Below are 24,334 nucleotides of genomic sequence, written 5' to 3'. Positions count from 1 at the left end.
CACGTAAGGAGCCTGAGTGTTCACAGCATGGGTGGAAGGATCCTTCACAATACTCTCTGTGAGATAAACAGCTAAAGCAGAACCACACCCAAACATTTCAGAGAAATAAACCCCATAGGGCTCTACAGTCCCATCTAGGATTTGGGAACAAGTGTGGTTTATCAGGAATAAACTACTACGTATGAGTACTCCTGGGTATAGCTTCTGGCTGCCACCTGTGAGATGCGAGTGAAAGTACTCTGGTCTCCTCCCTGTGTCTACTGTCAGGGGAAAAGACAGAGCATTTGCTGGATGGCTGGTTATGTGTCATATGGACAATGAAAAGAATGTAACTGAGTAAGAGAAAGCAAAAGTAAAGACAAGTGCTTGAAAAAATGGAGAACAATAACTCAGATGTTGATAAATATAACTTACAGTAATACAGAAATGTTTTGTTAAATCTTTCTTGATAAAATTACTCAGATCTTACATTAAAATTCTGGACCATGAATGTGCAGTGCTGGAGAAAATTCTACTTGCACCCAGCTAGGACAAGCACCCCTGCGTGCGACAGGGGAAGGAACGGAAAGAGTCCCAAGAAGGTACAAAATAGTCTGGTACGAGGAAGAAAAGAGCTGCTTTGTCCAAGATTAAAAGTAATTTTTTTGAATTATTAATAATTTAAGTGTATTTTTAAGAAAAAAAGTCTCCCTGCTCATTTTTTCCCCTCTGTACCAGCAACAGCTTTGTTGAACACTTCCTTCTTCCAGGCTTCACCTAGTTTTGAACAGTATGTTCCAGAAGAAATAGAGCATATATTTTTATAGGCATGCTGTCAAAATTAACTAAAGGGGATATACTGGAAAATTCAAAGAAGAATATTTTACTTCTGTACTGGTAATACTTGTATCTAAGACTTTGCCCTGCTTTTGAAAAAACCTTCGGTTCAGTAAAAGAAATGAAGAACTGAGCAGGCTGCTGAAGTTTTAGCAGGAATTTCTGAGGTGGTAACATGTTTTAGAAAAGAACACAGAGAGACCAAAGACTCATCTTTGCTGAACCAGCTGGCTCCAATCTGATCAGATCCCATTGCAAAACAACATCTGAGCTAGAGAGACACTGGGTTTGCGCATTCAAATCATAACTCAACCCACTACACCCCTACATGTATTACCAAGCCTGGCCTTAGTTAGACCCTCATTCCAAACTTACAGACCCTGAAAGGGCTACACCATGTCTGGACGCCTATCTGTGCAATATAAGCTAGGGACCCTGCTTTGGCAGGGGGCTTGGACCTGATGATCTCTTGAGGTCCCTCTAACCCCTATGATTCTATGATTCTGTATCTTGATTTTGAGGTAGCATGAAAGCTCAAGCAATTCAGCCACAATAAATACTCTTATATAATGTTTACACCATATATGTCGCACAACAAATTGGTTCACTAATTGGCTAGAATGAGAGAATTAATTTAATTTCCATGGTACAAGTGTCCAGCAAAGGACTGCTGGACTTAGCTACTAAAGCAGAAACAACTGATGCTTTGCAAATTTTATTTTTTAATCACAATTTGATGTAGCTTGAACTACTAGGACGAATCATCTTTCACTGCCACACTTCCCAGTCCAATTTTGTCCAATTTTTATATTATCCCCCAAAGAGTTTTGTGACATACACTTGAAGAAAAATAAAAAAAACTTTTTACCAGTATAGTCTGAACAGATATAGGTGTTGTTCCTGAAAAAGAAGAAGCTGAACTTTAAAAAAAGTATTTTTAGTAAGAAAAATGCATTCTCTGAATTATTGGCAACTGAAAAGCCTAAACACCCAAAATACACTCTGTCCAGGGCTTTCTGCAGGCAGAGAACACGATTAATTCCAACTCAAACTAGGCTTGATTATTTACAAGAAAGGGAAGTTACTGAGGCTGGACAGGATGATCGTGCTCCAGAACTGGGTGATGGGCACAGATGAATGTCATTCAGTGGTTGAAAGGTCAGAGTCAGTATCCTGCTAACAGAAAAATGAGCAAGAATTTGGAAAGGGAGATCAATCTACTTGCAAAAGTTCATAAAAATTACAACAGCACCTGTATTTCCTATGGAGGTGAATCCAGTAGAGATTCTTATACAAACCTTATTTCTTCTGCACCTAGTTACATTACACCATAAGTGTTTCCACACAATTTTAGTTTATGCTTCCTTCCCCTTCCATGCAATGCAGTTAGTTTTTGTCACCTTTATACACCCTTGCCCAGACTGAATTTCTCCAGTACTCAACACCCAGGGCACTTCCACACTTCCAACAGAACCCAACAGCTCTCAGAGCCTCCAGGGCTTATCCTGCCTGTCATCGCGCTGGCGAGGCTGCGTAAAGTGCTGGCTCAAGAGACACCCTACACCAGACCTTAGGTTCTCTCCTGTACTCACCCCTCCTCAGCTGTCACCTTTCTGCCATGCAACAGCAGTCATGTGTGCTGAAGTCTCCTAATCACATCAAATGCCTTCTAATATATCTCCACTTTAAGACTCCACTTCAAGTCGTCAACACTACTGTTCCTTGAAGGCACGGTATTACTGAGGTACGTACAGTGTTGTAGGAGTTGGCTACTACAGATTTAAAAATAAACTGCTAGGAAAACTTCAAATGCTGGATTATTGAGGTCTGACATCATATGAATGCTATCACACCAGTTGCTTTCCCATGCGTTCTCAGTGACAACAAAGACAGGGTATGACAGGCAGAACTGTAATACTTAATACTGTCACACCAGTGACTAAGTACAGGCTCATTAAAGCACTCCTTATTGAATCCCATAGAATATCAACAACTGACAGGAAAGAGAAAGGGTACAACGTTCAGCAGCTGCTAAAATTAGTTTTAAGCGTTTTCTGGAATACAGTAGTGATGAACAATGAGATTAAGACAGATTAACCAGGAACGATAATTTGACTGCATAAACAAGGGCCTGAAGATGTTGTCATCTGTTTTAGGAAACAGGATTCAGAGAATTCATGTGATCATAAAATATTTAGCAAAATACAGAAACTCACTAATTATGATATAATAATACAATATAACATTGCTAGATTTGGCCTCTTATGCTTCATAGCTCTCCTAGCAGGAAAAGCAGCTACTTTGTGGGTCCTTCCTAACAATTCTGGAAGTATGGCAATGTGACGTATTTCTTATCATGATTTCAAACAAGAAAATTAGCACTCAGAATTGTATGTTTTAACAGCAAATCAGCTGACATTCACAGCTAGAAAAACAAGGACAGGCTGACCAGCTGATTCTCCAATCCAAATTACAAACAACTAACACCCAGAAGCTAACACTGTGCATAAAGGAAAGTAAAAAACCTTTCTGGCCCTTATGGGATCAGTGAAAGCTCTGAAGTATAGCAAAACCACATGATCAACAAACAACAATAAAGACTTTATAATCCTGTTCATTAGGGCAGCAAAAAATTACAACCTACAAAAGCTGTTATCAGGCAGTTTTTCTAACATTACAATTATTCCAGTCCTATAACACAATTATATTTGTACACTTCTCAAAGCAAAACACTTCAGGCTTTCTGTCCTCATAACATTGTAGAAAGACGCTGCAGAAAGTGATTCCACACACAGCACAAGCCTTCTGTTCAATCTTTACCAGCACTGATTTGCACAAACTCTCTTTCATGCTAAGTAAAAATTTATTCCAAAACTATTTATGAAGACCCATCACATAATAACATTGTAAATATATATATATATTAGTAACTCTGTTAAAATCCTGTGTTCCTATGCACAGGACATTACAGAAAATCAGCAAATAATCAGTTTGCCTCAATGGCATGAGAAGACAAAGTGCCTCCTACTCCCTAAAGCCACTTGTGGAAAGAACTTTTACTTCACTTTTCTACAGAAATCTCAAATCTTTTGCAATCTAAAATTCAACCACTCTAATAGATGTGATACATCCATTACAGTGGCACATTAATCGTTTACTCCACACTCCCACAACTTTCACGTTGCTCTCCTGAAACGCTGAAATCCAATTCATCTTACTCTGGGAGCAGCAGGCTGCTGCCATGGAGGTACAGCACCTCCATCACGTTCAGCACTTAACGGTCACCTATCAGGTCGAGAGAATAATAAAAAGCAACTTACACAACTAAAACATTTCCCTCTTATGAGAAAGAAAGGTTTAACTTTCCGTTCTGGGAGCTCTGGCCACGGGTAGGCGGTGTCTCTGGAAATGTCAAGGAGGTGGGTTCCCCCCCACCTCCCCCCACCAGATGAAATGCAAAACTCCACCTGCAACACTGGTGGTTCGACCGAGGCTCCACTTTCTCTGCAAAATAAGCTTATTTTATCCATGTGATTTTTGAGCCCAGCAACTCTTAAGAAGTGGGATGATGACGATGTAACATCTGAAAATTTAAATACAAAGGGCCAAGATGGGATCGACTTGAAGGTAGGAAAACTCAAATTCACATTGTCAGCTTAGCAAATGACTCTTCTTGGCTGCTTGATTTCTCTCAGTGGAGCATTTCTCTTTAGATTGTACTGAGGCTTTTTAAAAATGCCATGTAACACAGTAATTATCACTTTGTATCTATGCAATATATGCTTAGCTACAATCTGCAAATAAATGTCTTAATTTTTGATGAGCTGAGCTTTAGGTTTGAGCAGACCGTATCATTTGAGAAATGCTAGAGGCAGAAAGGAGGGTAAAATAAAACTGACAATTATATGAGAAAGGATGCTTGCCTAGTTCTAGTAAAAAAGAAACCAGCAGAAACAGGGTTAATTCTAGCCTTATAAGGCTGTTCAGCAGCACTTCAACTGCACACAAATTAGAACAACCCTGGGAATCTATAAAGCTTGTTTTATTGCCAAGGACACGCAGCAAGAGCTGCATTTTGCTGTTGTAAACCACCCTTTATTTAAGACTTTTTAAACCAGAACAGACTTTTATATGAGTATTTTTTTCTTTACTGCTGAATCGTCAACAGGTGGCATTGGGTGCAGCTTTGCACACCTAAATGCAAGTTTTCCCTGACACATCCATCAAGCCTGTACCCGGGCAAGAACCAGCCTTCTGTTTTCGGGAGGAAAATCAGCTCTGGAGAAATGGAATTAAGGTAAAATAAAGCTTTTCACAGTACATGGTTACCTACAATGCTTGTAATCGCTTTGCTTTTGCTGGCCTTTCACATGTAATTAAAATCTGACCATAGCCTGGCCTTTTAAAATCAGTTGCTTAGACTGTTAACTTATCTTTTATTGTATTTAAAGCAGTTTTATTGCCTTATTCAAAAGGATGTGACATAGAAAACAATAGTTCATGTCTTCCACAGCTGCTTTAAACAAACACTGAACCTTCTTCAAATACATGTAATTTCACATCGAGATTTTACCATAAAGATTCACAATATTAAAATTATCCAAAACAGCAACAGCTACTGTGTACTTATGCCTGATCCATTAAGAAATAAAAGCTTTGGAAACGATATCTATCTAAGTATCTGCTAGCTGCTTCTGGTAACTTCAGTACATTTAAGCAAAGTCCTTATTTCTCTGTATTAGCTGTATTTCTCACTGGAAACACTCCTAGTCCATTAGTGGTCTGCTCCTTTTTCTCCTCCAGACTACACATAAGCAGGATTTAGGTCACGTAAAATGAGGAAATATACATGAATTGTACTAGTAAACAATTTTGATTTTTTAAAATATGTTGGAATGTAATTAAAATAAAGGCTTTGGTACCAAAATGAAGATTAAAGCAATTAAAAAATATTTAAGACTTAACACTAAATACTCTGGGTTATAGTTTTCTTGCTGGGTTGTTCATTTGCAGGGTCTTTTGTTTGTTTTTTGTTTTTTAAATAAACTTCTAGCAAGGCTTTGGGTCCATAGCATTCAACATTTATAAGTAAACAAATCAGAAAACTGGTATTTTCCATTCCCAACCGGAAGTCATTGCAACGTAATTAATCACGGAAAAGCAAATTGAATTTAATAATGTTGGTGTAAATCAATATACTGTTTGTATTACTTTTATCTCTCAAATCCTAAAGCCTTTTCCTTCCCACTGGAAGCAGAAGGAAGCAACAGCTTTCCATCTCTGTTGCCTTCGCAGCCACAGTCTCTGTTACTTAACAGCCTTACAAGCTGATGATGAAATATATAGCGCTCCCTTGATATAAAGCTTTTCTCCTGAAGGCTAAACTCACTCATCTGATTTTCTGTGTATCTACACTTTCCCATAGCAAATCCCTGATGGATACACCAAATCTTAACAGATCTTCTCTCCCAAAATATTATCATCTAGAACAAATTTAAATTCTTTTAACTAAACATCTGTGTGTGTATATATATATATATATAAATACACACAAACATGATGTTTCCTACCACATCAGCTGGATATGTTGTTAGCAGAAGCATATGGTACAACGCTGGAGCATGAGATTAATTGTTTTCTATTTGCAAATTGCAGGTCCAGGGATGTTCATCGATTATTAAAAGAAAACAAATGGAGCTGAAAGTCTCCTGCCTTCCAGCCTGCATGAAGGAACAGTGCTGAGGAAAAGCTTTTATTAAAGAGACCCAAGTACCATAATGGTAAAGAGATTCCTACATGATCTTAAGGCACACAGGAACTGCAAATTCTCTCATTTGCAATGTATATAGTGTCCTGTACAAAAAAGAAAATTTAAATTTACTGTTTGTACCGATAGGTTTCTATTTTAAATCTAATTAATTTGACACAAAGAATTCTAATTTCCCATACAAAAGTGTACATCTTTGTCCATTTCAACCAAAATGCTTACTAAGAACTTAGTTGAAAACAACCAAAAATCTGATTTTTTTGGCATTACCATCAAACTGTGAGTACTAGTATCTTTCCTGCAGATTATTTTAACCATGGAAACTTATGCTGCCTCAATATCACCTGTTCTATGTAACAGCACAACTTTTAACCTGAATGGATCACATTTGTGTAATGAAAGTCTGTCTTCTAGATTAGCTGATAAATCAGAACACCAACAATATGTTATTGGGCTTTTCTTATCATGTCTTTACACAATATTTCTTTTTCCTATTGGTTTTGTAGGCAACATTCTGATACTGGTTGTCAACATAAGCTTTCGTGAAAAAATGACTATCCCAGACCTTTACTTCATAAACCTTGCAGTGGCTGATCTCATTTTAGTTGCCGATTCTCTCATCGAGGTCTTTAATCTTGATGAAAAGTATTATGATATCACGATTATTTGTACCTTTATGTCTTTGTTCCTTCAGATCAACATGTATAGCAGCATTTTCTTTCTGACATGGATGAGTTTTGACAGATACCTAGCACTGGCAAAAGTAATGAGGTCCAACATATTTCGCACTATGCAACACGCTAGATTAAGCTGTGGTCTCATATGGATGGCGTCTATTTCTGCAGCACTAGTCCCATTTACAGCTGTGCACTTACAACACACCGGAGAGGTCTATTTTTGTTTTGCAGATGTAAAAGAAATCCAGTGGCTAGAAATAACCTTGGGGTTTATTATCCCCTTTGTGATCATCGGTCTTTGTTACTCGTTAATTGTCCGAGTCCTTATAAAAGCACACAAGCACAGGAGTCTCCGTCTGCGGCGACAAAAGGCTCTTCGAATGATTTTTGTTGTTGTCTTGGTTTTCTTTATCTGCTGGCTACCTGAAAACGTCTTCATTAGCGTTCAACTTCTCCAAAAGAAGAGCGAGCCCGTCTCTTCAAGCAGCCCATCCTTCAGACACGATTATCCTTTAACGGGACATATTGTGAACCTAGCAGCTTTCTCTAATAGCTGTTTGAACCCCTTAATTTACAGTTTTCTAGGGGAAACCTTCAGAGACAAACTGCGACTGTACATCGAGCAGAAAACAAAAATGTCAACGCTCCATCGCTTTTGTCAGGCTGCCCTGACGTCTGTCATTCCTGACAGTAACGAGCAATCAGAAGTCTGATTTAGCAGTGGTTGTATAAAACATGACTGTGAAGTTGTAAAATAGAGAACAAAATGCTTGCTACTAACAGAAAAGAGTGTGTTTGTATATATATATAGTATCACTCTACTGAGTATTGAAGGTTTATATTCAAAATGTTTTTATGACAAGACTTTAATGTAGATTAATATGTTTTAGTCAGATTTGTATTTAATTATGAACAAGATTATTAAAAGCTGAGCACTGAAGGAGCTTTATTTTGTATAATACATCTATGAACGACAATATAGAAGGAAATTTTATCAAGTTAGGAAGACTTTAGATTTAACCTGATTATCAGAGACGCTACTTTGGTGGTGTCTATAAGGTACTTCCACTGAAATAATGAAGCTGCCGTAAGAGTGGGGGAAAATCATTACAACCTATTGATGTGGAGATGCAGAAAACATTGATTTTTTTTTTAAATCCAAATAAGTTAAGATAAATTACTCTGCTTAGAAGAACTACATAATACTACCATCACTGCATTCCAGCATGTCTTCCACGATTAACTTCTTTTAAAATCTTAATAGAATCTAGCACGGTGGTGAGTTTTCGTCACTGTTTACATCAGTACTTGATCCAAACTGAAATCATCTGTAACTATATTGTTCATCTCAAAAGAACTTTCACAGAGGCCAAATGTAATGCTTCATTCTGCCTTTTAAGGATTGCCAGAGACAATCTTTCCCAGGACAGACATAATCAGGCCTTTTGTCGAAAATACCAGTGCATATGAACATATATTCATATCTGCCCTCAGATTTAAATGCAAGTTGCACAAGATGCAGGCCTGTTTTGATTGCCAAAACAAAATGCTGTGGCTTTAACAGAGTCACATTCTGCAAAAGAGTATCAAAATCACTTATGAAAACAGAAGTCTCACGTTTTAGAAAGGAAGCGCTCACTTCCTTTCTGAAGGGGAGTATGATGAGCTGTTACCAGACCTGCACTTTGTGCACCATCCATCCCACCTCCTGAAACCACCAGCCTTTCATGACTTTAAGATGCTTGTTGGTTGCTTTGTTCATTTGAAGATTAATTCTACTACAAAAACAAAAGTTAGCACAAAGAACTTGAAAACAGTGGTTTTAAATCTGATGTTTAGAACAGGTTACTGCTGAACTTGTTCAGGGAAAGCTATAAAGTTCCTAGAGACCAGTGTGCAAAATGATTAAAACATCACTTGGCATCTCTGAAGTGAACAAACTAATTTCACCTCTGTGCTCATTGATTTAAGAACCAGAACTCTGCAGAACAAGATGCTTTGTCCTGTTTTCAAATGTCATGTATGAATTAATTAGCATATGAAGGGATTTTAAAGGAATTTTTTTTTTTTAACACAGACACTTAAAACAGTGACTGAAGTTACTAAGCAATAAAGAAAACAGCAAAGACAATGATTCCAGTCATATTTCTCACGAAATACTTAGTTTACTAGTGGAAGCTTTGGTCACAAAAGACTTGACCTATAAACAGACAGGCCACGAGATGATGACTGAATTTGAAAGAGAGAGCTAGATATTCCTCCAACTGAAATAGGAACTGCAGAGTGGAGTTTGTGAGAGCTGCTGAGTGTTTGCAAGTGACTGCTCGTCCAGTCTAACAAAAAGCATCATTTAATCACATCTTTGCTGTAGAACACCAAATATCTTCTCTCAAGAAAGATGCAAGCACTGCCATGCCTTCTCTGCACAGAACAACACTTCACAAGAGACCTCACACCATTGTGCTACATCACACATAGCCCTTTTCCCGTCTTATTATTTTCACTTTTGGAATTAGCCACAGTTACTCATATCCTATTGACTGCCTGTGTCCATTAATCACACCCTGAAAGACAGCTATTTCAGACAACAAGGATCTGAAGAATAATTACCACGGCAATGCAATTCTGGGAAGTAAAACACTCTTCTGAGATTACAGATACATTGGGCTTGTGTAATCTTGACACTTGTCATGAATAAATAACTTATTTGGGCAATAGTAATCCACTTTCCTAATTGTAGATGTTGCTTATTTTGTTTCTATAGACATAAACTTCTTTCCCCTCCTCCTCCCTTCCAACACAGGAATCTGGTTTTTGATCAAGGCTATGGCAGAAGCCCTTTCATCACCACTGTAGATTACAAGTCAAGAAAATGTCTTTGCTCAGAAGCTTAAAATAATAAACAAGACAGCAATAGCAAATGCCTGCTCAAACATAGGATGAAACAGTTTGTTTCTACATGACCGTGTACATGTCCTCATATCACAGTAAATTCTAGGAAAGATCAGATTACTATAGTATGAAGAAAACAATATTTATTCAACCTGAAACAACCTATTGTGTGTTTAAAACCAAATTACAAATCTAAGTTAGTTGATGGGGTTCCTACTGTTAATATTTTGGTTACAGGCTTATGGACTGTGCCTGAAATGACTAGATTTAACCATGCTATTTAAGATAAGATGTGCTCTCCCAGGTGAAAAAAATAGCACACATCTTCTCAAAACTTTTTTTTAACAGTAACTATGTACAAAGTAATGCTTACAGAAGTGCCATACAACTTGCATGATTTATATATATATATATATATATATACACACACACACACCCCCACATGCTTTCTGCAGCCTATGATCTCGCAATAACTCATTACCACGGCTTATCCATGAACAAAAACAAGGTGAGAGCAAGAATTCTGATACAACTTCTTCACTTCAATTTTCTCTCTGGTCTCTCACAAGTTTAAGGCAAGATTTCCATACACCTTTCTAAAACGCTGGACTCATAACAACTATGAGATTTAAAAACCAGTTTATCACCAATGCTTACAATCTTTGCTCTAATAGCCTGTGTCAAGTCCCCAGACAAGAAGAGTCTGGTATTAAGAAAAGCACACAGGAGGAAAACAGTTAAGAAGTATTATAAAAATCAAAGAGTACCTGAAAATAATAGCTTAAGACAGAAATATCTTGAATGCACAGAATATTACTGAATACCCAGAAACAAACCAAATCCAAATAGCACAAACTAGTACTAGGCTGAACCTGGTAAGACTAAAGTAACTGTCTTCCCTCAGTTGTGTAAAAAGATATGAGAAAAATAGTTATCTGAAACCTTTTTAAAATGTTAACTGTTACTTTGCATCCTTTTTATATACATTTAGGAGACAGACTAAATGCCAACGGTGCAGGCACAGCACATCTAGGAAAAGCAAAGTCAGTCAGTCTAAAGATAAAGCTCAATTAATTTCTGAAAAGCATTACATGATGTGAGGGCATGTGACAGGGAATTTGAATCATTGAGTCAGGCGATCCCAGATTCTGTGAAAGGCTTTGACATAATACAGGCAAGATGTAAGAGAAGTCACACACACCCCCCTTCCCCTTTTGGCTCCGTGGAAAGTCATAACGCGAGCATTCAGAACAGTCGACCCACCAATTCCAAGAGACAACATGCACAATAAAATAAAGCAAAATTCAGAATTTATAAAATATGGGGGCTTTCCATATTGTTTCTATCAAGTTACAGCTTCATCTTACACTCCCCCAATATAATCTGACATTTATGTTATTAATTGAAAACGGCTTATCTGGCATAGAAAATCCATTCTACTACACTTGCAAATAGGCGAGTTTTTAAAAAAATTGACCACAAAGTTTTAACAAGAAAATGCTTTTAGAATTTCAGACTAAGAATCTGTGTTTTAAACAAAATTTACAGGCTGTACAGTGCAGGCTCTAATCTTTTTTCCAGCCATCAAGTTGTGTTAGAAGTTAGCTGAATTTCTTCCCGTGTAAGGATTTTGCTTCATTCTCTCAGCTGTTTATTATGATTGCAAAAGGGAAAAGGCTGTCTGGACAATTTTAAATGGTTAGGTTTGTCACAGCAAAAGAAAGTGTTAAAAAGTGGTTTACCATAAGTAAAAGCATGTCAGGTTCAACTCTGATTATCATTTAATTCCATTTGAACTTGTTTCCGCTTAAGTAGGAGAAACAAATGAGCATGAAGACGGCAGGTTTGAGTTTTACTTGCTGTTCATGAAGGTGAGCCAATGGATTAATTTGATTTTGATTGAAACAACAAAGATAAGGGTTTCACTTTAACTTAAGGGACAGTATCCTTCCTTCCCAAGTCTTATTTTACCCATTCAGACCACCAGACTTTAAAGCTTTCTCCACAGAAAAGTGCAGGGCCAAATTCATTAACAAATTGATTGAATTTATATCTTTGCAATAGAAGTTTACACTTAGATTACCAACTACATCTGCTGCAGCCCACCAGTACACAGACCAAGCCACTCCTCGTTCAGAAACTGTTTACATTAAGAAGTTATTATTGTTTTTACATTTTAAGAGACATTTCACCAATAAACCATTTCCACCTTAGATTTGCACCTTATCTTTATGTTAAATCTGCAACAGCTGACAGGGAACCAAGTCAATTTTAAGACATACAGACCATCGTTTCCATATACTCTTAAGCCCTGGTGCTGGGGAGGTGCATGTTGATACGTGCCCTGCTCTGTGTTTGAGATACATGCTGGATTTGAAAATATGAACACCCCTCTCCATTCATATGTATATTTCAGGTGTCCGTTCTTCAACAGTATTGTCCAAACTATTTACTCCACATTGACATATGATACATCAAACTTTTAGCCCTTGGCTTTTGGCTTCCTTTTAAGCTTCCATTCCATCATATGGCAGCATGAAACAGCCAGGAGCTACGAATAAACAGTTGCATACTGAGCCAGCCACCCAAGATGACAACACAAAAGCAATGCCTTCTCAGGACTTCAGACTGTGCAGGATCAGCTCATTGCTTTTAACTCAGGCTCTGACTTCAGTTATTTTACATACAGCCAGTGAATTCCACTACAAAATCTAAGGTGATGGTCTGAGTCACACAGAGTAACCTGTGCATTTAGGATGGCTTTTGAAGTTGTTCAACCCCAGCGATGAAACCACATTTGTGTTTCCTACCTATTTTCTCAATCATTCAAACAATCTGCTACAGGTATATACAGAAGGGTATTTTAAGTTCGAAATTAAACTACTGAATCATTCATTAGCAAAAAGTAAACCCTTGCTTTTTAAAATATACCTATTCTAAATAAATATTTAATGCAGCAGGATAAGTAAGCCTTTCCAAAGCAGCAACTTTGCTTACAAATCCCATCTCACTTGACCTGCAAGCAAAATGACTGAAAAGGCTTAAAACCTTTTCAAATTGCATGAAATGTGTTTTCTGGAAGGACTTCAGAAAAGAAACATACTAGAGAAGCAGGAAAGTTGTTGGAATATTGTTAAATTATCCTTAGAAATTGGAGCTAAAGCAATCTTTACAGCAAAATCTCAGGAGTAGAAATGCCTAACAGTGGTGGAGATCGATTTGTTTTCTGCCACAGCAGCAGAAACATTTCCTTTCCTGGGCATTCTCTTAATAGAAACAGAAATATAAAGACAAATTGGATTTTCTTCTTTGCAGTCTCTCTCCATTCAGAGCTACAGAAAAGAACCTGCCTTTACCTGGCTATAGAAACCTTTTAGCTCTTGTGTTTGACTACTTAGTTAGGAGTGAAGCACCCACAGCACATTGAGAAACCAAGGGAAGAGCTCACTTGAGCGATGTGATGCTATTCCAGGCATCCATCTGATGACTGAGTAGCAAGATGGGTAGAGTGACTCCTGTGGGAAATGAATTTCTAAACTTGCTTGGCTTTCAAATACATTAAGTCAGAAGAATTACTTTTCATATTAAAAGTTTAATGCTGTTAGAATAGTGAGAAACACATGTTGCCTTACTCCACTGTAAAGCTGGCACCACACTGCTGAAGTGCAAACTTGCTGGCACAGGTGCTGCTAAAGTAAAAAGACATCAGAACACACAGAAACTACCCGCACGCTGAGCCCATGAAAGGATGAGGATCCATGGATAACTGACCCCTGCAAGATTTGTGCTTATCTTGACTCTCTCTGATACTGAGTGAGACCTTTTGGGTCTTGGCCAGAAGATTATTACAAGATGGACAGGATCAGGACAGTCAGCCACTCCTATTCTAAGCCTAAACTAGACCGTGATTTAATCTAGACAAACCTTTGTAAAGAAGTTACCATGTTTTAAATGAAGCATGGTAGACTTTTACCATGAAAATGAACAAACACCTCAAAAGTTCATTAAAAACGCCTTTAGAAAAATCATGGAATAGAGACTTGGACATAAGAATAGCCATGAAAGATGTGAGTTTCATAATAAAATAGGAAAAATTTATCTATTCCAAAGGTAACTAGAAAAAGAGAACCAGCCAATGAGGTACAAGAACCCTCTGAAGTCTGCTCTGAGGCCATGGAAAGCCATGACTGATTTCAGTAAGCTCTGTGTTACGGTTCAGTACAAAAGTTCTGTGATCACCCAGCTCTTTTACAGGTGGGTAAACGTGGATAACGCCCATTTGTGATTCAGGACGTAATGTAAAGGTAGAATGGCAGTTATTAAAAATAAGTATTTTCCCTGACATACTTAAAATTTTCTATTTCATATAACCTCTGTGCTCCTTTTTAAGCAATGCAGCTCTAAGTCTTTGGTACATTCTCTGAACAGCTTTGACATGTTTCAAACTATAAGAGGGTAGGAGCAGAGCTTTGTCTTCCCTTCCTCTTCACAAAAGCTTGGTTTACAGATGCAAATTATTAAGATAATGCTGAGAAATTTAATAAAACATTGGTTGATGATCTCCTGTTTGATGTCCTACAGAACTCTTGCGGGATTCAATTAGAAATAGGTAAATGCATTCAAAGACAGAGTCTGGTTCTTTAAGCAAGAGGCTCCCCTGTCAAATACCTTGCTTGTACCCTCATTATTTCAGGCAGCTTTTAAAAGTCAAAAGATTAATTTTCTGTTCTAATTACCTGTTGGATATAACAGGCATGCACTTTACAAGTATTTATTAATCTGTAAGGCTTTGATCTAATACCCAAGAGCCATTTAATCTATGCTGTAATTTATTAATTAACATACATAAATATACCCTAATCTTTCATGTGGTTCACAATATTGCATCTGAACACAAAAGGTATTTTGGAAGAGGAAACTTCTGGTGAAATAATTCTTGTTTCTCATTCATACTGCAGAAGCATCCTCCCCCTTTTATCTGCTCCAAAGTTTGGGGTTGTTTTTTTTTTGGGGGGTGGGGGGTGTTTTATTTTTTAAATCTATTCCATCAGCACACAATAATTTGTATTTTATAACAATCCTCATACCAAGCTTCCATGGTGTTTAAAAAAGCATTTAGTCAAGGACTTTTTTGAATAAACATGTTTTAAATACCCAAATCTGTGCCATTTTAGGTTTTTTTAACAAATTAAAATTAACAAATTAATACAAAGAGCAATAAAGAGGAAGTAACAAATCCACCAGAATCTGGCTTGCATTAATATGCTGTACTGTACACACTTCCAAGTTTCAAGCCCTGTCGAGAACAATTGCCTTGGGATGCCCACTTCTCTGCTCTTTATCCTATATCAGAATGTAGCAAACATTTATACTTTTGAGCTTACACCCTGATTTCTTGCCAAGCAGAACACGCTTTGTGAAGCCAAACACGTAGTGGACTTGACTTTTTTTTTTTTTTAAACTGAAGTTATACATCTTTTGAGGTTTTGTGCCAAATTTCCTATATTCAGCAATTTGGGTCTTGTCCAGAGATTTTCATTTAGGATGCATCTCTCTATGATGAGTTAGATGTCATTAACATAAAACCAGAAAAAATCATAATTGCCAAATGTTCTTACTGGACTGGAGCTGGGTGACATGCAAACAGACCTAGCCTCTGCTCCTTACTTCAACAACTGCTCAAAGACCATTAACTCAACAAATTCAGCCTACAAGTGGGAATCCTGTGCCGCCGAGTTTTGTGAAGGTATTTCCAGCTAAGTCATGAAAGCAAGGATTTATATTGGAAACCCAACAAGAAGCATCAAGGAAGGTCTCACCGCTAAGTAAAGAACATCAGGAAGATGAGAGGAAACATCAAGTACGTGCTCCAAGAAAAGAAGGATGCATTTTTCCCCTTAATAGCAAAGTAGGGAAGGTTGTGTTTCACCCCCAAACTCCCCACTGCTTAATACCGTGGCTATATTAATAAACGTAAGGGATTAACTTTGAACATAGACAGTTTAAGGCAAATACCCAGAATTAGCATGAAAATTTTGCTGGTTAATATGTAACAAAGAATGCACAATTCCTTTAAACAAAAGTAAGAAATACACCACATATTGTTTATACCAAACACAGTTGGGGACGTGAGCCTTTCGCCTGGGAAAACCATCTTCAAAGTAGCAACTGTTTTCCCAGCTGTGAATACTCTTTCCTGGGAAATCTATTCCTACCATTACAAAAATAATTTTCAAAGGAATGTAAAATTATTCAGCCTAATCTATGCATATCCGTATTTCAGACACAATTTTCTACCTTCTTAGACATATCTGTTTACTAAAAGGCCTACTATTCTCTCTAAACGCTATATGGTGTCACAAGCAAATTTACCTCTTAATAACATAAATAAACATATGGGTAATTTAATAAAATAATTTAAAACAACTTTATCAATGTTCTGATGAAAAAGTGTTAGTAGGAAACAAATATTTCAGTCCCACAAGCAGCTGCCCTCAAAGTTTGGGGGTTTTGGGTAGGTTTTGGGGGGGGTGGTCCCCTCATTTGAGTGATATCGCATAGATGATAAGAAAGCAGACAAACCAAGCAAGATGTCACACAGTAAGTCATAAATGCCAAATGGGTTTATAGCTTCATAAGTTTTGCAACTCCTAGAAGGCCGCCATGGGGCAGCGAGGCAGCCAGAAGGCCGCCATGGGGCAGCGAGGCAGCCAGAAGGCCGCCATGGGGCAGCGAGGCAGCCAGAAGCCATCGGGCCAAACTTGTCTCTTTGTGCAACTAAGAAAAGATACAAACGAACCAAGAATGAACATTCAATTGAAAGGGAGCTCAAAGAAAAGAGAACCAGGCTCAACATTTCAATTACAGGCTGACCAAAGCAAACAGCCTAGCACGAGTGACTGACATTTAACAGCTACCACCTCCCCTTTATTGCCAGAACACTGCCAACTGCTGATGTATCCTTACATCAAGGCATGGGGGGTAGAGGTGGGGAAGATGAAAGATTGTGTCATCTTCTCTTCATAACGTTGACAAAACTCTATTTGCATGTCAGAGAGAATTTTTAAATGGTAAAGACGACCCCAACAAACAAAAAAGCAGTACAAGACATGATTCTTATTTTAGGAGGTTATGCTAAATGAAATGTGAACTTTTTGGAATTAATTTTCCTTTTTTCAATATTTAAGATCAGTTTTCTACATATTTCTTAAAGAAGAATAATTAATAAACATGGATAACACTAATGAACACAACAGAGGATTAAGCTAACAAAGCAAAACTAAACAAATGCAGGAAGAGTTAATAGTGGAAATGCAATGCAAGTCATTTAAAAAATGTATTTTTAATGTTATATAAAATAGAGTTAATATTGGTAGCCTGATAATGAGGAGACAATCCGGCAACAACACATTGAGTTGTAACTTCATGGTAGTTTTCAGGATGGAAAAACACAAACCAAGTTATTTTGATGGTTACAAGATAAGCTTCCATTAATAAAAATCAAAATAATTTTTAAAATAAATAGAACAATAAAGGATTAGTGAGTTTATCTGCAAATCATCCACAACTCATTATTTCAACAACAGGCTTTGGTATGAATTAGTGGGTTGTCAAATAAATAGACACACTTCCTGGTGATAGCTTTGCAGTATCTGCTTGATAGGCTTTACAGCATGAATGTCTGGTGTGCATTCATTAAACATTCAAATTCCTACCCCAGTTACCTGTTTACAAGCAGCATTAGAAATCATATCAAAGCAGCATTCCTAGCTGTTCCACCAAGCTCATGCCAAATTGTTTATCTCCATAGTCTAAACATCATTTTGTGGGGTTTTCCACTACTACAAGCAAACAAAGGTTTTAAAGAATCACTTTTTGTGGTTTGCTTGTAGTACTAGCTTAATAACTCCTTATCAGCCTTCACAATAGCCTCCAAAAAGCTGAGCAGAAAAACCCTTTCCCTAGTAATTTTGCCATTTTCCACTTAGTAAACAGATCTTACTGTTTGGGCACCTGCACACTAGCCCTCTGATTAAAGAAACACCATGAGCTACTTGTTTATTTGCCATTGTTTGTACTGTCTGCATGGAATCTCAAAAATTAAATTCCTTTCCCACTGATTTTGCCTTTATCTGGGGAAACTGTTGATTCCTCCTCCTCCCACCATTCACAATGCTGAAGATAAGGAGGAACACACAAGGAAACACCCACTGACTCTGGGAGCACCCTACCTAAAGTACCCTTCAACCATGAACCAGGGGGTTTGATTTACAATGATTGATTGTTTCTTAGTCACTGCAACTTTCCTTAAAGTTACAAGGTTTGCCAGGCTAAATGGGGAAGGAACAGGAAATTAATAGTGTCTTCTTTGGATTATGAGTTAAGCCTTGCCTAATAAGATGTTCAACTCCAGAGGAATTCCCTACCCTTCTGAAGAAAGCCTGCAGCTCTGAAAACAGCACTAGGGAAACAAGATCTACCCTTAAATTACAAGGTTAAAAGATCCTTTTGATACAATAAGGTCATTCTGGGTAGAACTCAAACAGCCTTCATAAACGAAGCAACCACAACATGCTGTTGCCTACCTACCTACAGCATTTTAAGTGTCAGTACAAGCTTCACAGCACTGAGGGAGCTGAACTTTTGAAGGGTGAAGAAATCCATAAACAGAAGCAAGACACGAGTAACTGCAAACAAGCACTTCCAACGCTTCTGTTACTCCAGGATGACATGTTAACAACACTGTAAATATTTCTTTTCAGAGGACTGAAACAAAATTGATTTGTCTCACACAAGTTACATCAGAGAGCTTTTATTTAAGGAGGTGGGATTTAACTTCAGGCCACAAGTCTAGATGGCACATTTTAAATCTCTTTTCTTTATGCCTGTGTTATGTGACAATTTAAACAAACGATCTCCAGCTACAGGAAGGTTTAACACACAAATACATCAGTAAACTACAAAATCATTAAAAAACAAGTAAAACCAATCTCCAAGCACTAAAAAAAACCCAGAAAATAAAATCAATGTTTAAAATGCAGGGTTTGTTTTGCTAAGAAGCTAAAGAAAACAGTAACATTATGAAAAGCTGTCAGAACAAAAAAAAAAAAAAACCAAGGCTGGATTAAATTTAAAGACTTGTCTTGTTCAGCTCCACTAGAGGTGTGTCATTTAGAGCCATGTGGGGCTAAGATCCTTCATGAAAACACTGATACTGGTCTTGAATTGCTCACTGCTATTTAATGTAAACAAAAGTAATTGAGTAGATGAAAATCAATAAAACATCAAGATTACTCTGAAAGGTCAAGTTGTTCCAAGGAAAAACACTTTAGTCTTAGTTTTAAGAACTTTTGGTCATTCCTTCATTAAATTTGTTTCAATGTACACTAAATCTGGTCACTTAAGACACATTTCACCTTGCCTGCCTGCAGCTTTGTAACAAAATCAATGAAAGATTTACATTTTCCACTTTGGAGACTAAAACTGGTGTACTAGAACAGAGGAAAAAAAAAAAAAGTAAAGCACAGGAAAGTGAAGTGACTTAATGAACTAGTGAAACCTCTCCCCCACCAAAAGCAATGTATATGTTGTGTACACAGCTACAATGTAGCTATCTGCTGACTACTTTCCCTCATGTGTGAGGGTCCTTAGGAGAAACTTACTTAAGTATGCCAAAACCAGTTTTCTTTCATTTAGCTACTTTATTAAAAGTCAGTCAGAGCTCATAAGAATCCAGTCGTCACACTAGGAATTTCTGTAGATCTACCAAGGTTTCAGCTTATTTTAAAGTAACAGAAATAAAATTAAAGAAAGCAAAGCTGCAAAATGAATGGTCTCAGCAGTTGCCTTAATTTTTATTCCAAATTTCTTTTTTGGAGCCATCTAGTCTAACTGAACATATCACTCTGCAGCCACACAGCTCCTCCTGACCTTCCTGTATACACAAAGCAATTTTACCTTATTTTCTACTACACTGTCCACGCTGACAAGGTTTGATGACCAAAAGCATTTTAAAGCCTAACTGCCATTGTGACTTAATTTCACACCAAGCTGGGAGTACATATGCTGAGTAACAACCACAGACTGGTAAACAGCTAACTTTCATTTGCCATTTCTAAAGTAAAACTGCTTAAGATCTGCCTAACATCCTTCATTCTCAACAGCCACTTCAAACAAAAAACGTGGTCTACTAACTTACACTTTGCTACTATCAACAGTTACAGTTTATAAAGCTGATGCCAAAAAATGGCTTGTCATAGACCTTATATGGTATTCCCTAATACTAACACTATATACATGTTTCAGCCACCCACTGACATCGACTTCTATAATTCTAACAACTGTTGTGCCTAGTGGTGTTCCCCTGCAGCATTACAGATTCTTCTCTCCTCCTAATCACAGTCCTACAGTCTGCATGGCCAAGAAAAATTAATTCAGGGGTTCTGAGTACTTAGCACTTGACATCAACTGGCCCCAAAAGGTCCCGTTTGCTGGGGGTTTGAAACCCACTTGGGATGTTTTCCACTATTACATGAAACTATCGCCACAGGCAATAAAATGTTTACTTTAGCATTTTGATTTCACAGTGGTTTATCCTGGAAAATTATTTTCACTCAAGTGGGATGATAGCATTGTTAATCTAAAGTCTATAATACATACCCTGCAATGGAAAGGAAAAACATTCCCTCTTATTGAGCTATAAAAACCAGATTTTCTATTTTTTGCTTTGATACAGAGAAAGACATAACCTTTCCCTACTTTGGAACAACCGAGTTCAAAACTGCAGGAATTTACAGACCTCTGAGTTGTTCCTGCCAATAGGTTGGATTTTCTTATATGGGGCTTCGCAAACTCTCAATGTAATACTTAGAGACACTTACACATGCAAAAGCTCTCAAAAATATTCTTGCTAATGAGCTTAAATGAAATCTAATAAAAAGAAGTACTACTTTTTAGTCGTATGGCTCAATGGAGATCATGCATCTCATGAAGAATGAAGTAAAAAGCAGCTTTCACATCAATTTTATGTTAGGCAACAAAATAGTTTTTAAGACCGTGGCTTAACATCACCTTGAGAATTCCAGAGGAAAAAAACCTTTGCCTTTCCTTCTTCACTTCCTGATAGCATCAAACTGCTTCATATTCCTGTGATCCATGTTCTACAGTAAGCACTCAGAACAGCAGAACTGAATCACCCTGTTTCTGTATCAGTGTCTTCACAAAAACACCTTACAGCTCTACATCTCCACTTACATAGCATCTTGATATTGCTAATTTCATTCTCACAAAAATTAATTCATTAAACGTTCAGTAATACAAAGAGACTGCTGACACCTTCTGGCCACTTGACTTTCTGTCAAAAAAATCAAGAGGATTTCCAAGAAAACATTTTTCATGTTTTTCCAACCACTCAGGATCACATGAAGTCTTAAGCTACGCCTATACTACCATATGACAGTTGCTTAAAGCCATTTGGTTTGCCTTTCACCCACATTCTCTCACAGAAGCATCCAAAACAAACAGAGATCATGTACTCTGACTTCTACAATTGTATCCAGATTCGGTTTATCTCCTGCTTTTAACTTTCACTCTACACTTACCGCATCTAAGGAATCATTGCAACTGAACCAAACAGTACATTCACACTCAGTACTCAATCTCTAATGCTGTCACATCCCAGGTAACACTGTACACAGCTATTATTGAATTCAACAGTCAAAAACTGGGAGAACCTACCTGCAGATCTTGTTTCTTTTTCTTTGGTGGAGTTTCCAATTCGGGCTCTTCCTTTTGGTCCACACATTGCATTAGCTTCTTTCTTTTTTCTGCCTTCTTTCCTTTCTTTTCCACCTCTTTTCCTTTCTTTTCTGCCTTCTTTCCTTTCTTTTCCACCTCTTTTCCTTTCTTTTCCACCTCTTTTCCTTTCTTTTCCACCTCTTTTCCTTTCTTTTCCACCTCTTTTCCTTTCTTTTCCACCTCCTTTCCTTTCTTTTCCACCTCTTTTCCTTTCTTTTCCACCTCCTTTCCTTTCTTTTCCACCTCCTTTCCTTTCTTTTCCACCTCCTTTTCTTTCTTTTCCACCTCCTTTTCTTTCTTCTCCACCTTCTTTTCTTTCTTCTCCACCTCCTTTTCTTTCTTCTCCACCTTCTTTTCTTTCTTCTCCACCTTCTTTTCTTTCTTTTCCACCTTCTTTTCTTTCTTTTCCACCTTCATTTTTGGCACTCTAAACCAGAACTATTCTGTAATAAAAACCACTTGCAATTAGAACCTTTATTTCTGTTAAACGCTCATCTCGTACGCAGGCAAAGTTATAGTATAATTACACTGGTGTGAGAATTAGTTGCAACTCCTTTATATGAAATATGTCTGCACTGAATTTTGATCCAATTATGAGAATTTTCACCATGTTTCCTTTAAGAGTATGCTACAGTTAAGCTACTGTAAGACTAGTATGTCATTCTCCTGTAGAAAACTCAACACCAACTGCCCTGCTGTGGGAAATGCTTCACCCTTCCTATTGGTAGTAACCCCCCCGTGACTCACACTGTGCTTTCTGCGGGTTATAACACACTGCACTGAACTGTTTGATTGATTATCTATTGGATAACAACTGTCAGACCTCTCTCTCCTCAAAACACCTGGGTGACTGCTGCCATCTCACTGATGTACGTGTGTGTGCTCACACACACACCCCTACAAGGAGAAAGCAAGCTTACTTGATCACCCAACCGGTAGCTTTGAACACCACCGGTTCTGTTACAGCACAAGGCTTTCTACTTTCACGTGGAACATGGAAAAAACAGGCTTAGAGGATCGCGGCTCTCAAACCCAACCTTTCTTTTTATGCTGTCCTAAGGGCAAAGGCAAACTGGCTGCAGAACCCGGCTCTGGACCCAGCACTTGTGGCATTAACCGCCTGTTATTCCTCGCTGTTGGGGGGGAGAAACATCTAATTGGGCAGCTTTCACCGCGGCCGCTGCCCGGGCAGCGGCACAGACGCCGCAGCTCGCTCACAGGCACCGAGCCTGGAACACGCTCGGGAAGAGCAACCAGCCCGCAGCTCCCGCTTGGGCCGGCAGCTCTTACAGCGTCCGGAGGCGGAGACCGCCCGTGCCGCCGGGCACAGCGACCGGGGGCACAGCCCGCGGCACCGCCGGCCCCACGGCCCCTCAGCGAGCCACGCTCCGGCCACGGCCAGCCCCGGCCGGGAAGGCAGCAGCCGCGCTAAGCGGGGATGAATTAACTCTCGGAGCGCCTGGAACGCGACCTGGAGAGCCGCAGCCCCGGCGCCTTTCAGGGGGGAAAGCGACGCGGCTGCCCCGTCCCCAGCCCTGCCCACCGGCCGCTCCGCAGCTCCCGCACCGAGCTCCCCCTCTGCGGGGACCACAGCGGGAAGCCGCACGGAGGGAGAAGCGAGCCCCGCACCCACGGTCACCGCGCCCGTGGCGTGGCCAAGCCGGGCCGGGCCGCCCCAAACCCCCCCAGGGAACGGCCCCGGTTCCCACCGCCCCCACGCGCGCGGTGGGGGGCGCAGCACACGCGGCAGCCCCTCACCCCCGCTCCACACGCACCTCGCGCACACGCCGCCCTCGGCACATTTAACTGAGCCCCACGCTTGGCGCCGCAGCCCGCCCCCTCGCTCTCACTGGCTACAAGTGGAGAATGGGGGCTTCTGATTGGTCCGCAGAGCGCCAATCTTCCGAGTGGCCAATAGGAAGCCACGCTCCGACTTAAAGCGCCCACCTGGAACACGCGTGCTGGAGACTGCTCGGCCGGCTTTTGACGTCACTTTTCCGCGCCGAGATCCGTCACGGAAGACGTCCCTACCTCCGGTGTAGGGCCCCGCCCCTCATTGACTCACCGAGCCGGGACCTGATGTGACGGTCCTGGGTGGTGCCGGGCACCCCCAGGTCCTGGCAGGGGCGGCGCGGTGCCGGGCGCACCCAGGTCCTGGCAGGATGCCGCCGCCGGGCCTAGCGGCGCCCGCCCGCGGGGCAAGGCCGGCTCTGGAGCCGCCTGTACAAACTGGGGCGTCACCGGGCAGGGCGGGCCCACGCCTGGCCCCGCTGGCGGCCTGCCGGGGCGGCCCGGAGGAGGGGACCGCGCTGGGGAGAGGCCGGCGCGGCGGTGCGAGCGGGCGGGACGCCGAGGGCTCCGGGGCTGGGACGGGCTCCGCGCTTCG

The 24,334-nt window shown here is 39.5% G+C and overlaps 2 protein-coding genes across 4 annotated transcripts in view; one reads left to right on the top strand and one right to left on the bottom strand.

The window, feature by feature from the left end:
* CHLSN (cholesin) overlaps positions 1–23,834 on the bottom strand; it is a 126,478-nt gene extending 102,644 nt beyond the window's left edge. The window contains exons 1-3 of one of the 3 annotated variants that reach the window (XM_084270787.1): positions 23,724–23,834; positions 22,129–22,391; positions 21,889–22,002 (exon numbers count right to left, since the gene is read on the bottom strand). In XM_084270787.1, coding sequence (XP_084126913.1) covers positions 21,889–22,002; positions 22,129–22,365 — 351 coding nt within the window. In that variant the 5' untranslated portion in view covers positions 22,366–22,391; positions 23,724–23,834. Of the gene's footprint in view, positions 1–21,888; positions 22,527–23,723 lie in introns of those variants that run through there. The other 2 variants (XM_084270785.1, XM_084270786.1) reach the window with 2 other exon arrangements.
* GPER1 (G protein-coupled estrogen receptor 1) lies at positions 6,900–7,973 on the top strand (the record flags this gene model as incomplete). Its single annotated transcript, XM_084270784.1, has 1 exon — positions 6,900–7,973. One exon carries the CDS (start codon positions 6,900–6,902, stop codon positions 7,971–7,973), a length of 1,074 nt encoding a protein of 357 aa, XP_084126910.1.
* Positions 23,835–24,334: the final 500 nt, after the last annotated feature.

This window comes from Gallinula chloropus (genome assembly GCF_964237585.1).
Source record: "Gallinula chloropus genome assembly, chromosome: 15".
In the NCBI taxonomy this organism is placed as follows: Eukaryota; Metazoa; Chordata; class Aves; order Gruiformes; family Rallidae; genus Gallinula; species Gallinula chloropus.
The sequence above is the reverse complement of the archived record's forward strand: the minus strand, read 5'-3'. Positions and strand labels throughout refer to the sequence as shown.